Genomic DNA, 16,536 nt, shown 5'->3' on the forward strand with positions numbered 1-16,536 from the left:
TGGAATTTTTTCTGGTCCATATTTGGCATTAATAATTTCACCCTTGACTTTGTTGCCAGTTTTTTCTATAGCATCCCTTATGTATTCTTGGGGAGTTGTATGATGTAGATTTTTTATTATTATTCTATATGGTCTGTCACCTTTTGGAGTAAATGTATGACCAATAAGGTTATGTTCTCTGACTATCTGCATCACTTTTTTGTAGACATCATTGTTATTACAGGTAATTCTCATTTGTGTTTTACTTACTATTTTGTATGAGAAATCAGATTTTTCCACAACTGTCTCTATTAGGTCAGTAAGCTTAGTTACATCCTGAATTCCATATAGAACTACTGGTGGCGGTCGGTTTATTTTTATGGCAGTTTCCTGTTCTTTATCATCTATATTTAGGCCTGCAAATTTGTTGTAGACAGGTACTGCATTTGACTGTGGTGGGGTGGTACTTACTCTCTTCCTTTTATTTTGACGAATTTCAGGCACTGATTGCCATTTATTCTCAGTCAAATTGTTTGTGGCAGTCTGAGTTTCTGTACAATTATCCTCAGATTCTGTTTTGTCGGTTGGCGTTGAGTCTCTATTCCGGTTTTTGTGAAAGAAGCTGTGATGAAAAACTTGCTGTGTCAGTTTCCTTGAAATTTGTTCCTTATTAGGGCGATTTTGCTGTATGTCCTGTGATGTCTGCTTCTCCGTTGATGGTGGGGTCCTCTGTAATCCTTTTCTTCTGAACGGGTCTTCTTTTTCTTCTTCATATTCTTCATTCTTCTTATCTTTCTGACTCCTGTCATCTGTTGGTGATTTGGGTGTGCGGAATTTGCCCCCCCCAGAATACGCGGGGCAGACTGACGAATCAGTGAGGGATTCTCCTTCCGCAGTGCGGTCGGTACCCTCCTGGGGTAGTTTATAAACCTTTGTTTGTTCCGCCATCCAAATGGTTCCCCAAGTTTCCCCCCCTGTTTGGCCGTTTGTATTCAGAGTTGGCCTTCTCCTAGATGGATTACCAGCCAAGGTTGACGAGGCCCATCTCCCCGAGCAAAGAACATAGTTTATAGTGGCGGCTCTCACTCGCCACTGACGTTCATCTTCATCGAGTTTTACGCCATTTGTTGGGGTATACTCCGCCACAAGCTCCCCAGCGACCCTCCGATGAACCGCTCTACTACTGAATGTAGGGTTAAGGTATTCCTTGACAATCAATCAACACTCCCCTTCTCTGCTTGTGTTGTTCTCCCTACCTATCCAAATTTGGTAAGATCCTATTAGAGCCGATTTGGATACTCGTTCTAATATAGAACTAGCTGCACTTCTAGAGAGGCCAAGGTCTTTAAGCAAGTTATAGAGAGATTTTGCTGGTAATCCTCTCGCACGTACTTCTACTATGGCGTACAACCATTTTTAGTTAGTTCATTCGTTAGGTCATATATTTATTCACTTTTAAACTGTGGTCCTTCGGAATGTTAGTCTCCCACGGCACAGTAAGCTCTACAAGTACTATTTCGCTTTGTTTGTTTGGACAAAAGGAAAATGTCTGGTCTAGATCTCGAAATAGCGACATCCGCTGGGATTTTATAATGTTTCTCATACATATCCATTAAATAAAGTCCAATCAGGTGCAGAACCTAGGATTGAGTAAGGCTTACTAAATGATTTTGTTATTGAACCTGCTTTGACGAAGTTAATTTGTCTTTTATTTGTAGTCAATCCTTTTTGAGTTTTAGCTACTGAAAGGCTTATAGCTTACTCTATATTACTCTATAGTACTCTATCATGACGACGTGAGTAAAGACCCCTACCCAGGAGCACCTTGCATCCAACCAACAAGTGCCTTGCTGTTCCTATTATATAATATATTATATAGTACATGGAATAAGGGTCCGAAATATATTGATAACAATTAATAAAAGTTAAGGATTTTTTTTTCCTGTTCTAGGGACATGCAACTATCCCGTCCAGAGCTGAAACAAGTGGTGAACAAGTTGTGTTCAAACATCCTAGACATACCCCCTGACACGCTGCCGCCTTTAGTACACCAGTTGCTAAAGTATGTATTCATCAATACATATATCATTAACAATCCATATTTGGCTTACTGTTGAGCACGAGTCTGCCATACTAAGACCTAACGCCTCCCATTCTGTGATGAGACTTGTGCTCAATAGTTTGCCAAATATGGATTAATGAGTGATCTTAAAAGAGTTTATAACACATTTGCTCGTAAAGTATCTCTTATTTCAACAATTTTAATATTGTAATGTATCTCATTACGCACATGTCCCGTAATGTAAAGTAAAATGTACATGTGCTGTAATGTAACATAAAACATTTTTAATAAGGTTTAAAAAAGTTTTATGTTATTATGCAGCATAAAGTTTTTATGTCAGAAAAGTGCTCAACATTTTATAAATAAGATAACCTTTGTGAGATAAAATATAATATATAAACAATTAATTCTTTCATTTTTATAATTTTGCCTAAATATAAACGCTGGTGCTCGCACTTCGCTATCTGTATAAAAATGACAAGCCTGTCAAAATGTCATCATAATTCATATGGAAAATGCAAATTCATTTTCAGAAAGTGTGTTCAAAATGTGTATCGTCACAAACGTGTTTTCTTCTTGCAAATGTGTTATAAAACGTCGTATGACATACTTGCGCTTTGATATTTACAGCCTCTGCTTCCTTACTCTCGCCTGCGGCTCGAGCTGCAATATCGCTTTGGCTGTAATTTACAATTTACCGCAATTATATCATACTGTACTATTAATATCATTCTAACTTAGTGGTTGGTGGGTCCAAGGTTCCCTTTAAAATAGTTTTTTGTAATACATTGCAGATTGTGCAAGGTGGACAACATGGAGATAGTGTTGTCCCACGTGAGCCACTACTTCACAATAAAACTGTATAGTGCATTGGAGCCGTTGCAGCAAGACTCGGAATCCACCACTGTGGATGTTGACGATATAGGTACGATGAACAAGAAAGAGTTTTTGACTGGTTGGCTTTGGTTGGGTCTAGTTACCACCCTTAACCCGAAAAATAGTGTGGATTTCATCCTACTCATAACAAGTTAGCCCGCTTGCATCTTAGAATCACTTACCTTCAGGTGAGATTGTAGTCAAGGGCCAACTTGTAAAGAATAAAAAAAAAACAAAGTAAAAAAAATACTGTAAATAGAGACGAATACGGAGACGAGATCATATCCTGGTCCAATGGATTGGCAGACTTCACACAGGTAGAGAATTGAGAAAATTCTCTGGAATGCAGGTTTCCTCGCGATGCTTTTCCTTCACGGTTTGAGATATAACTGAAGTTAGAGGAGCATGCCCCGGACCATTCGAACCTACACTTTCCGGAATTGAAGGCAGAGGTCATGTTCACTGGGCTATCACGGCTCACACCCTGTATATGTTATAAATACTTCCAGTTCAACACAGCACGAAAGAGCTGAGTCAGTGTCTGTCGACGTGTCTGTACCACCTGTCGCAAGGCGGCGCGGACCCCGACCTGATCCGCAAGCACATCAAGAGGTGGCCCAAAGTGCAGTTGCTCCGCTCGCCCTTCCTCATAGACCTGGCGCTCGCCATATCTGATAAGGGACCTAGCTACAGAACCACTTGTTTGGATGTAAGTCTAAATAGTACATTATGATATATGTATTTAGAGCCTCAATAGCTCAACGGTAAGCGGTTGGATACGTCACCGAGGGGTGGTGGTTCGGTCCTCGCCCCTTTGGTCTATTGTCGTACCCACTCCTAGCACAGTTTTTCCCGACTAGTTGGAGGGGAATGGGCAAAAATGACAGCCGAGGCGATATTGTAGCTCGAGCCGAGCTGTAGTAAGGAAGCAGAGGCTGTAATTATCAAAGCGGACGTATGTCATGTCGTTTTATAACACACTAGCTGAGGCTGCGCGGTTTCACCCGGGTGGTTCCCGTTCCCGTAGGAATACGGGGATAATATATAGCCTATAGCCTTCTTCGATAAATGGGCTATTTAACACTGAAAGAACAAACAAACTTTTCAGTTTTATAATATTAGTATAGATTCAGCTGATATTCAGTGTTCTCACTGAAGAGTGCGAGTGAATATTGACATCACTAACAATTAAGGAAATAAACATGATTTTTTAAGCCGTGATAGCCCAGTGGATATGACCTCTGCCTCCGATTCTAGAGGGTATGGGATCGAATCCGGTCTGGGGCATGCACCTCCAACTTTTCAGTTGTGTGCATTTTAAGAATTTAAATATCACGTGTCTCAAACGGTGAAGGCAAACATCGTGAGGAAACCTGCACACCAGAAAATTTTCTTAATTCTCTGCGTTTGTGAAGTCTGCCAATCCGCATTGGGCCAGCGTGGTGGACTATTGGCCTAACCCCTCTCATTCTAAGAGGAGACTCGAGCTCAGCATTGAGCCGAATGTTGGGTTGATAATGATGATCATCATCATCATTATCAACAAAAGAAATGGATAGGTACAACAGAAAAAAAGTGAGGAAACATAACTAATACATAAATAATACTTAATACATAAATAATAAAAGTAAATAATATTAAATACATTAAAAATAACACTAATAAATAAATTAAAATAAATATATAAATTATAACAGTACATATCAATACTATATATAAATAATAAGTAAATAAATACATATATACATACATACATATAATATATCTATCTATATATATATAATATATCTAGCTCTTTCGAATCGTCAGGTAATAATATTAAACTTAAGATAATAATGATAATAATTATTCGAAAACTTAAAATTAAAGTTACGAGTTTACTAAATGCGCCTTGGTCCGAGAAGAGCCCACAACAAACTCAGCCAGATTATATAATGAGTTATTTATTTAGCAAGCAATTATTCTGTTATTAACCCATTATATAATCATGATGAACTTCCGCAAAGTAACGCCTGCTTCTATCAAAACTCAGCCAGGTTTATCCTTTTTTAGTTTATCACCATTTAACAATAAATATATAAGTAGCCTGTCATGTAATACATTTATCCACTAGAGCCGATAGTGAAAACATAATATCTTCATCACTACATAGTATATAACAAAGTCGCTTTCTGTCCCTATATTTTCGCACGGGTATCACACTAATATTATAAAGGCAAAAGTTTGTGTGTAAGTGTGTGTGTCTGTTCCTCTTATACGCTGCGGCTAAAAGTGCCCAACGCGGCTAAAAAAGTTTTCACTTCAAAATATCATCCAGCTAAAAACTGAAGTAGATTTTCCAATGTTTGCATAGACATAAATCGTGTATGTATCGACGTGGCGACGTTATCGGCTTATCTCGAACGAAAACAAAGAGTAAGTGCATCGCTAGCTGCAGGCACTCACAATATGCTGTTCACATTTCACATTTTCCTTTCATACATTGTACAAAGCTCTTACTTGACGCTTGGAAGACAACATCCGATACCTTCACCCTATCGGCTATAGATATCAAAATGTTGTTAGTTTCTGTGTTTAAGTTACTAGCATACTTTACCCCGCGATGCCCCGCGTACTTCCCGTAGCAATATGGGAATAAAATATAGATTTTTACATTTGCAAATAACCATGGATTGACGTCATTTTTAGGCCATAAAGTCAGCAATAGAGTTCCGCGTACTAGACGGTCTACGCAGGAAGGAGTCAGCTTGGATTCGCTGCTCGGAATCTGCTGACATAGACGTGACTGTACTGCTCAAAATGCTGACCAATGAGAGGTACGCTAACGTGATGCTAATAAAGTTTATCTAAAAAAAAAGTAAAGCTACCTGAGAATTGTCTTAATTCTCAATGTGTGTAAAGCCTGCCAATCCGCATTGGCCCAGTGTGATGGACTAAGGCCTAACTCCACTCATTCTGAGAGAAATCGATGATGATGATGATGATGATGATGATGATGATGATGCTGATGATGATGATGATGATGATGCTGATGATGATGATGATGATGATGATGATGATGATGATGATGATGATGATGATGATGATGATGATGAACACAGATGTTGTTAGGTCCAATACAGTGAAAAAAGAACTATATAATTGTAGCAATATTTGAGTTTTTAGTAAAAGTACAAATATTCTATGTTTTTAGTACCATGTTACAATTTTTACATCTTTCATTTTCAGTGTAAACCACAGACAGTTCACAGTCGTTGGACTTATAAACCTAGCCTTTGCTCTACTGTCGGTGTCGTCTAAAAAGCCAACGGCGCCAGCGTGTTGGTCGTACGGCAAGCTGATATTGGTGCGACTGAGCAAAGCCCAACCAGAGACCGCTGACCACATACTGACCCAACTCGCTGACAGACTGCTTGGAGAGCCTCAGCAGCAGTACTCAGGTAACTTGCGCACAAAGCCAACGGCGCCAGCGCGTTGGTCGTATGGCAAGTTGATATTGGTGCGACTGAGCAAAGCCTGTATGTACTACACGAAATAAATATTTTATTTAAAAGGAGATGGTCCATACCGTCAGTCATTGTAAAATTGTATGGAGTCCAGGATCAGTCATTATACCCTAGCGGAAATAATAGTAATAAAACTTTTAACTACTTTCGATTATACAAATCTAAGAATTTACTTTAATTCTTTCGAACTAATATTCCTTCTCTCCCAAGAAATGCAAAATTTTTATGAGTAACAATGGCGGATTGATGACGTTTTCAACGCAATAGTCGGTTTGACGTTTGCTGTCAAATGTCATGTCATAGTTGCTTTAAGGGCGCCATCTTGGTATAACTCAAAAACTTGGGTTTTAATTTCATTTATTTCTTTATATTTAGTTACATTTATTCACTTAATTCGATTAAAACAAATGCCCTGTATTTTTTAAATTTTCATGACGGGGTACAAGAGTGGATCTGAAATGGACCATCTCCTTTGACATGAGTCAACTACCCTATTGTTAGACCTGGTAACTTCCCATTCAATAATAGGGATGGTGTAGTGTATGCTAATAATAAAGCAATTTTCTAAAAGTAACAGGATATCTGCGATCATTACTTTCGGAGCTACAGGGATTTAAATAGTCAGATTTGCGGCGCTGTCGCGGATCCCTGAAAAACGCTCCATACAAAATGTCACGAACTAGTGACGTCGTTGGCTCGTTGATCGTTAGATTTGTATGGGCGTTCAAACAAAATCACTAATATCTTTGTTATTTGTGCGTTTATGTTTATAGTTCATTTATTGAAAGATGTCACATTTAATGTAAGGAAGCTAAAACTGTATGAATTTTTATCTAATTACGATAAAAAAAAAATTGATAGATTTAGAAATTTTATAATCTTATTTATTTTGCAAATATCCAAACATTCTTTGCCTTTTTTGTATAAATTAGTTAACGTTGACCTTATTTACCCGAATGTATCATAAAAATTAATTTATTCAAACCTAGTCATCATCCCCATTGTGTTTTGCTATTTAAATTCGCTTCTTCTAATGTCAACCCGTTTTTCCGACACACAATTTTTTTTTAAATTCCAGATTGTCTCTACGTGCTATGCAAGCTGTCCCCCATATCCATCGAGCGGTGTCCGCAGCTGGTCACCATACTGGAGAGCTGCCAGCCGGCCGGCGACTATGTGCCCGCAGCGCAAGTGTACGGGGCCGTAAGACCTCTCATCTCATACAGCACCAGAGTGAGGGACGCCCTCATCATGGTGTGCAGGAAGGGGCTGTATCCCAAGTAAGTTCCTCTTCTTCTGTGATAGATACAGTCAATGATGTTAAATACTGTTAGATGTGTTACTAGGTCAAGAAAAATGAGGCGCTCAAAAGAGGAAGAGAAGTCTACGCTCAGTTTTGTAGCCTATTATTTGGATCACTTTTTGCGGTGATTTTGTAGGGACGTAACCGATCTATAGTATAAAATTATCATTGGATAATGTCATAGTTCCGGTTCGGCCGCTATTGGATGCACTCCATAGATATACAGAGTGTCCCGTAATCAATGGATAGAACGCAAATAGTAGATACACCACCTAATTATCTAAAAATGATTTGAAAAGTTTTCCAAAAATCCTTAGGGTAACCAGGTTATATTTTTTTTCGGATTTTTCAAAATTTTCCATCTTGAATCAGTTTTTTCAATGTAGCTGCTAAAATTAAGATTTCAACGATCTTTCGATTTACGCTTGAAAAAAATATATAACTTGGTCACCCTAGGGATTTTTTAAAAACTATTCAAATTACCTAGTTGTTGAGTGAAATCGTAACAAACAAACAAAAAATCACATCTTACCTTTTTATATTATTCGTTTAGATAAAAGACAAATTAGCTGATATTAATGATAATTAATTCAACAGGGAATCACTATACCGCTGTCTAGCACTGTCCGGTTTCCTCACTCTGCTGAAAGAGATAAAACTATCTAAGGGGCCGTTGTCTCGCTCTCAGAACAGCGACCAATACAGCACTAACTCGTACCTCAGTCAACTGACCGTGGATTTCCACGCTACCAACAGTGGAACCGCGTAAGTATCCTCATGTTTTAAGTAAAAAATCGCTTGTCTGTAAAGTCGGTTTACCGACGATAGTTAAACGTGACAACGTCCTAAGAAAATACTGATGGAATGGTTGCATTTTCAAAAATACTAAACAGTATTTTTGAAAAATGCAACCAACAATCTTCGCAGGCCAGAATATACTTTATTTTTTGTAAAAAAAGTTGGCAACTCGAAAGCGATGGAATGATGCATGACGTCATCTTTTTTCGAGTGTGCAGCCGGCTCCATCGAATTATAAGACGTTGTCACGTCAAAAACTAGCGGATGCCCGCGACTTCGTTCGCGTGGAAGTCAGTTTTTCACAAATCCCGCGGGAACCATGTATTTTTCCGTGATGAAAAATACTACTAGAAACTATTTCCATTCCGAATTTAAGCCTAATAGCTTCAGTAGCCGCAGCGTAAAGGAAGAACAAACATACACACAAACTTTCGCCTTTATAATATTAGTGTGATACTAAATCTTGACCATCCAGTGGCCAACATGCGACCAACGAGACGATCTCGTTATGAGAAATAGACAAAATTCAATCAACAGCAACTGAAAATACCGGTATCTCTTTCATTGCGTTGGGACAAATGAGATGGGACTGGAACTCCGACGCTATTGGTCGATATTTTGTTTATTTCTCTTCACGTGGTCGCATGTCACTATTTTGCTGCTTAACATAACAAATAACCATTATCATATATCCATTAAGAAAGAAAGAAGAAAATTTATTTGAAAAATATATTAATTGTAATAATATTTGAAAGTATTTTTCAAATAAATTTTCTTCTCACAGCAAAACTAAATAATCAAACTTGTAATCCAGGGTGACGTCACGAATGCGAAACGAGACTATATGCTTGGAAGTGGTGTCAATCTTGCGCCGCTGTCTCAGTCAAGATGCCGATGTCAAAAAGGTTTTATATAGAGGCGAGTAAAACTACAGTAAAATAAATAAATAAAAAATAAAAATAAAAATAGCCTTTATTCTCTGATTGCTGAATACATACGATATACTTAATACTATTACTTAATTTATATACTAGAGCAATCAGGTTGTCCTTCGACATAGGCCTCCTCCAGACTTTTCCACTCTACTCGATCTCTGGCCTTCCCTCGCCATCCTTTCGGCAGGTCATCCTCCCATCTCTTATGTGGTCGCCCTTGCCTCCTTTTCTCATCTCTGGGGTACCATTGCGTGACCTCTTTGGACCATTTTTCTTTCGAGGATCTCAGCACATGTCCCGTCCAGCGCCACTTCAGAAAAACGCCTGAAAACTACAGTACATTAGTAAAACTTAAAATATTAAATTTAATAATAATTAAATATTAAATTTAGCCACGGCTGATGCCTTGTCACCAGACCAGACCTTAGCCAATTTAGGAAGCATAAAATCTTTAACTGACCCTATGGATGGGAATGAGAATCGTACTCTACCATCAACTCCTGTTACCAGCACTTGAATATAAAAACGAGTGTGCTACCATACAATTGAAATAAAACTTTTCAAAAAAAAAAACAAAGCCCCATGTCCCAATGTCATCACACCAGGTTTTTGTAGTGTACAAAAAGGGATAGTTTCGAAGTTTTCTAAAAACACCATCTACTGGTAGTTTAAAAGAACAAACATTATTTCACTACTAGCTGACGCCGCGCGGTTTCAACCGCGTGGTTCCCGTTCCCGTAGGAATACGGGGATAAAATATAGCCTTATAGCCTTCCTCGATAAATGGGCTATCTAACACTGAAAGAATTTTTCAAATCGGACCAGTAGTTCCTGAGATTAGCGCGTTCAATCAAACAAACAAAGAAACAAAGAAACAAACAAACAAACAAACAAACAAACAAACAAACAAACTCTTCAGCTTTATAATATTAGTATAGATGCCTGCAGATGGCAGCGCACTTCTTAAAAGCCTCACCCGATTACACTTTTCGTAACGAATTCACCAAACGTAAGCGTAAACAAGTTTTACTTGAAAAAGCTTATTGAAAATTTAATTTTTTGCCACCAGAATTCTATGAATGTACGAAAGATAAGCAGGTACTCCACGAGAGTATATTGGAACAGTTGTACGAGCACCTCTTCAAGTATCTGCCCGACGAGGACAGTGAGAAGCCACTGCTTTTAGACAAGTGCGTCACCATGACTTTAACTACCGCAACTTTAGTCGTAAGTCTTAACCACTTTTTTTTAAATGATCTTAAATAGTTCATTATCGTTGTAGTAGACAAAAATTTTTTTTTGAGACGTGATTACATGTAAACTTTAGTTTTTAAATACGTTTTTGACAATACGAGCCAAAACGCCGTCGGCCATGATGGTCTATATTTCAACTGATTCATGACGTCACTATAATAAATCCCATACAATAGGAGCGTTTGACAAAAATATTAGTTAACAATTGGTTCGACTTTTAGTACATCAAGACTTATACGACGTTTAGTACTTTTAGTACTTTTTTTAGTACTTTTTAGTTTACTATCAGGTGAGATTGTAGTTAAGGGCTAACTTGTAAAGAATAAATAAAAAAAATCAAGAGTGTTAGCGACGTCACAAAATGGACGACAGCGTTTTTGACGTTTAGTTTTTAAATATGTTTTTGACAATACGAGCCAAAACGCCGTCGGCCATGATGTCTAAATTTCAACTGTTTCATGACGTCACTATAACAAATGGAGCGTTTGATAAAAATATATGTTAACAATTAGTTTGACTTTTAGTACATCCAGTGTGTTAGTGACGTCACAAAATGGACGACAACGTTTTTGATGTATGGAAAATTTTAAAAAATACGTGATATTTAAATAAAGTTTTATAGGAAATCCTTAACTTTTATTAATTGATATCGATATATTTCGGACCCCTTAATCCATGTATTACACGAAATTAATATTGTTTTAGCAGAGTCCGAAGTGAGTTACAAAACTAAGAAAAGCACAAAGGTTATGATTAACAAAAATTGTCAGGACAACCAATTAGAAATGAAACTATAACCAAATTACGACCCTAGAATGGCAGAGAATGACCTTGAGTGAACTCACGCACTTGTGAACGTTGTGTGTAGGGTTAAAGGCGCCTTTGACAGTTAACACTCAAGTCACTCTCCCCGCCTATCCCAAGTAACGCACCAATAAATGTGGACGGCTCGAACGCCACTAGCACACTGAAGCCGACCGTACAACGAGCGTCTCATATCGCAAGTTGTTCCCGCCAACCGATCGGTACCCCTCTCTAACGCCCCACTCCACACCACTATTATAATAACCATTCACCATACCCAGGAACCAATGGGCCACCTTCTGTACGTCATAGCGCAGTTCCTGCAGCCGGTAGAGGAAGACGACCCTGAAGACATACTGGAGACGCCGAGCGAGGACAGCGCAGTGTACTTGCAGAGCAAGTTGACTCATATAGTGGACAAACTGTGCGCCAGCGAGTTACTGGCTTTGGTTGATATGGTATTTATACATGTTGCTATTCATCATTATCAACCCATAATCACTCACTGCTGAGATTGAGTCTCCTCTCAGAATGAGAGGGGTTAGGCCAATAGTCCACCACGCTGGCTTACGCAGAGAATTGAGAAAATTCTCTGGTATGCAGGTTTCTTCGTGATGTTTTTCCTTCACCGTTTGTGACACGTGGTATTTAATTTCTTAAAATGCCCACAACTGAAAAGTTGGAGGTGCATGCCTCGGACCAGATTCGAACCCAACCCCTCCGAAATCTGAGGCAGAGGTCACACCCATTGGGCTATCACGGGTTTATTTTACCTATATAAATTTCGTGTCACGTTGTTTGTCCTTGATGGATTCCTAAACTACTTAGCACTTTGATCCAACTTGAAAGATAGGATAGATTAGGGTTTGAGTAAGGGCACGTTAGAGGTAGGGTAAGGTTACATAAGGGGTAGGGTAGGGGTACAGAAGAAGTAAGTGCACAAAGACAAATCGAAGCTTGACCGGGTCCGCTAGTACTTGTAATAAAACTGTAACAGGTCAAATTTTGTTCATTGAAAATATTTTGAAGTTTTTGTTAGGGCGTTATATAATCGAAACTGAAGCTAAAAATATTTTATTTTTCACCCTCCTAATCGAAGGCAGAGCAGAGCAATCCACTGGGTTATTACTACTTTCCCTCTGCCGCGTTACAATTGTTTATAGTTAAACTGTAATTATAGGAAGAGCCGGGTCTAACGGACCTGACCCCAGAGTCCCGCGCTAAGAGTCTTCAAGTGCAGCAAGTGTTGCAGTGCGTAGAGGCGCTCATAGCACACCGGGTGATGCAGTGGAGCCTGCACAAAAGCGACGCCAACTCTGTATACGGCTTATATCGGATTCACAATCAGCTTCTGGAGAATACAAAGGTATGTACCATGAGCCAGATCTTATAAATCTGACCCTAGAGTCTTGCAGTATGAGTCTGCAATTGCAGCACGTATTACTGTGTATGGAGCTACTCGTATGCAGTGGAAACTGTATAAAAGCTACGCCAACTCTGTCCACGGCTTGTATCGGACTCACAATCAGCTTCTAGAGAGCACAAAGGTATGTACCATGAGCCAGGTCAAACGGAACTGACCCCAGAGTCTTGCAGTATGAGTCTGCAATTGCAGCAAGTGTTGCAGTGCATAGAGGTATGCAGTGGAGCCTGCACAAAAGCGACGGCAATTCTGTTTATGGCTTGTAGCTGACACAACCAGCTTCTGGAGAATACAAAGGTATGTATTATGAGCCAGGTCTAATGAACCCGACCCCAGAGTGTTGCAGTATGAGTCTGTAATTGCAGCAAGTGTTGCAGTGCATAGAGGTATGCAGTGGAGCCTGCACAAAAGCGACGCCAACTCTGTCTACGGCTTGTATCGGATTCACAATCAGCTTCTGGAGAATACAAAGGTATGTACCATGAGCCAGATCTTATAAATCTGACCCCAGAGTCTCGCAGTATGAGTCTGCAATTGCAGCAAGTGTTGCAGTGCATAGAGGTATGCAGTGGAGCCTGAACAAAAGCGACGGCAACTCTGTCTGTGGGTTGTATCTGACAAAACCAGCTACTGGAGAAGACAAAAGTATTTACTATGAGCCAGGTCTAATGAACCTGACCCCAGAGTGTTGCACTATGAGTCTACAATCGCAGCAAGTATTACAGTCCATAGAGGTATGCAGTGAAGCCTGCACAAAAGCGACGCCAACTCTGTCTACGGCTTGTATCGGACTCACAATCAGCTTCTGGAGAGCACAAAGGTATGTACCATGAGCCAGGTCTTATGAATCTGACCCCAGAGTCTTGCACTAAGAGTCTCTCGCACTCACTCAGCTTTTGGACAGTTTAAGTAAACAAAGAATACGTTAAATACGTTGCGCCAAAATAGTAATCTAGTCCACTCTAAATAAATATCGTGTTGTAATCTCAGACCAATTATAGAAGGACCTGTATCGCACTCATAGTCACGAACAAAATTGTCTGTCATTTTGTGAGGAAAACGAGCTTAGATTTTGTATATATCTTATACTAACCTAGAAGTTTTTGCCCGTTTTTTACACAATTCAATTACACAAAAAGGTATTTTTACAGAGCTCTTTAACCGACGAACACGATTACAACTATTAACATCGATTCTATAGAGACAATTTTTATAATCGCATTAGATCGTTGATCATATACTTTAACAGAAAAGTAACGTCTAGCGAGGCAGGTCCTATGCAATAATTGGTCTGAGGTTGTAATATAATAGTGTGTTGCAATACTAGAGCTGACCAAAGTTTGGCGCAAGCTATGCAAGATTTGCGATATTTCCCTTTGAGTTATTGTCAAAAACTTATTAAGACCTTTTGGTTTGAAACTTTTGCGTTACGTGATGTCTTCTGCCATTTCAGTCCACTGTAATCCAAATTAAAGAACAAAGTAAAAGTCAAAATTAATTTATTTCAAATAGGCTTAGTTTACAAGCAGTTTTCAAACTTCAGGTTATGTTGTGATATTATAGTGATAAGTATAGTTAAAGTTCCAACAAAAGTGTCTAATCTGTATATAAAACATTTCAGGGTTCCACAAAAGCGGCAAAGAAGAATAAATTAAATGAAACAGGAGAGACATCTAAGTCGCAGTCAGAGAAGGGTAAAGGCAAGGGCAAAGGCAAAGGTAAGGGCAAGCCGGCCACAACAGTCGCCACTCTAGTCAAGGATAGAGCCGCGCCCTTCAAACCTCTGCCTTGTCTGTGGAACCTGAAGTTTTGCTTGCGAATCTTGGAACTGCTCTACGGGTAAGTTGGTTTAAAAAAATTCAAAAAAAACGATTTCATTGATCTTTATCAGTCAATGTACGGATATAAGGTTCTTTAAGTACTGTGTGAGACTAACATTCCGAAGGACCACAGTATAAAAGTGAATAAATATTATGACCTAACAAATGAACTAACTAAAAATGGCTGTGTAGTTAGTTTGTACGCCTTAGAAGTAGATGCTAGAGAATTACCAGCAAAATCTCTCTATAACTTACTTAAATGCCTCTCTAGAAGTGCAGCTAGTTCTATATTAGAACGATTATCCAAAGCTGCTCTAATAGGATCTTACCTTTGGCTAGGTAGGGAGAACAACACGAGCAGAGAACGGGGAGTGTTGATCGATCGTCAAGGAATTCCTTAACCCTACATCCTGTAGTCACAAGTCCTGGACAATGCTTGGTGTTTTTCTCTCTACCACGCGATGGACCCGGCACCTGCACGGTGAATCCATGGAATGCTAATATATTCGTCTCTCTTAAACATCATCATGGTCTGATATGATTTTGAGTTTGGAAGTTAAAGGTGCTAAAAATATGATTAATGAAACAATTCAACATATTGGCATATTCCAAATATTCTTCTTAGCTAACTTCTTTCTTCTCTTTGTTATTGTTATAGTGAGAACGTACTGTGGTCGTCGCTACAGCAGCGCAACGAGATCCGCGGCAAGCGCGACTTCCACCTGTTTGCGCTGCGCTGCGTGCAGTCCGCGCTGCCCGAGAACACCAACAAGCAGAGCGTCAGCACGCACGTACTGTACATAGCCACCTTGATGTACAAGCGATGCGTTTGCAGGTCAGTGCACTTGTGACAGTGAGGACGTGCTGTGGTCATCGCTACAGCAGCGCAACGAGATCTTGATAATCGTGATCTGTCGTTTTTAGAGTTCCATACCATCCAAGGGTTAGGCTGCCAGTCCAGCGAAGCGGAGCGAGGCAGCGGAGCCGAGAAACGGAGAAATATTAACCAATAGGATTGCACAAAATCTCCGCTCCTCTCAAATAGACATGGACTTTCGAGCTAGTTTAAAAGTTCATATAAAATCGGTAAGCGGAGCGGAGAAACGGGGCGGGCTTAAATAATTTAAAGGAGATGGTCCAAATTGAGCCTAGGATCAGTCATTGTACCCTGGCGGAAAAGAAAAAAAATATTTTTTTTAACTATTTTTGATTATACAAATCTACGAATTACCTGTAAATTTTTCGAAATAATATTCGTTCTCTCCCAAGAAATGCAACACTAATATGGATAATAATGGCGGATTGATGACGTTTTCAACGCAATAGTCGTTTTGATATTTGCTGTCAACTGTCATGTCATAGTTGCTATAAGGGCGCCATCTTGATATAACTCTAAAAGTTGGGTTTCAATTTTATTTATTTCGATTTATTTAGTTAGATTTATTTACATGTCCGTCCGTCTATTACCAGGCTGCATCATGACCCGTGATAGTTAGAAAGTTGTGATTTTCACAGAGGCTCATATTTTGAATGGTACATTGAGATACATAATCGCCAGGTTGATCATATTTTGACTGTGTCTTGCAGATTTCAAGATATGAGCGATTTCGACGAGCACACGACATACGCGTGCCTCGAACTGTTCAAGTCTTGTGTGACGTTGCTTCTGTCGACCAAGTACTCTTTGAAGACCGAGAGTGTACTCAGGGGGATAAGTAAGATTTTTTGACTTTCGTTCGTTTAAAAAAAAATGTTATCTTAGGCAAATAAAGGACT

The 16,536-nt window shown here is 39.2% G+C and overlaps 1 protein-coding gene across 1 annotated transcript in view; it reads left to right on the forward strand.

The window, feature by feature from the left end:
• The window catches only part of LOC112049896 (Fanconi anemia group I protein), a 29,840-nt gene that overhangs the window by 7,160 nt on the left and 6,144 nt on the right, over nt 1-16,536 (forward strand). Inside the window, exons 5-18 of the mRNA XM_052884280.1 lie at nt 1,931-2,041; nt 2,836-2,966; nt 3,427-3,626; nt 5,606-5,733; nt 6,146-6,357; nt 7,502-7,703; nt 8,324-8,491; nt 9,339-9,442; nt 10,529-10,686; nt 11,799-11,975; nt 12,698-12,883; nt 14,562-14,779; nt 15,419-15,595; nt 16,348-16,475. Of these exons, the coding sequence (XP_052740240.1) occupies nt 1,931-2,041; nt 2,836-2,966; nt 3,427-3,626; nt 5,606-5,733; nt 6,146-6,357; nt 7,502-7,703; nt 8,324-8,491; nt 9,339-9,442; nt 10,529-10,686; nt 11,799-11,975; nt 12,698-12,883; nt 14,562-14,779; nt 15,419-15,595; nt 16,348-16,475 (2,300 nt within the window). The remainder of the gene's footprint in view (nt 1-1,930; nt 2,042-2,835; nt 2,967-3,426; nt 3,627-5,605; nt 5,734-6,145; nt 6,358-7,501; nt 7,704-8,323; nt 8,492-9,338; nt 9,443-10,528; nt 10,687-11,798; nt 11,976-12,697; nt 12,884-14,561; nt 14,780-15,418; nt 15,596-16,347; nt 16,476-16,536) is intronic.

This window comes from Bicyclus anynana, chromosome 11 (genome assembly GCF_947172395.1).
Source record: "Bicyclus anynana chromosome 11, ilBicAnyn1.1, whole genome shotgun sequence".
NCBI lineage: Eukaryota > Metazoa > Arthropoda > Insecta > Lepidoptera > Nymphalidae > Bicyclus > Bicyclus anynana.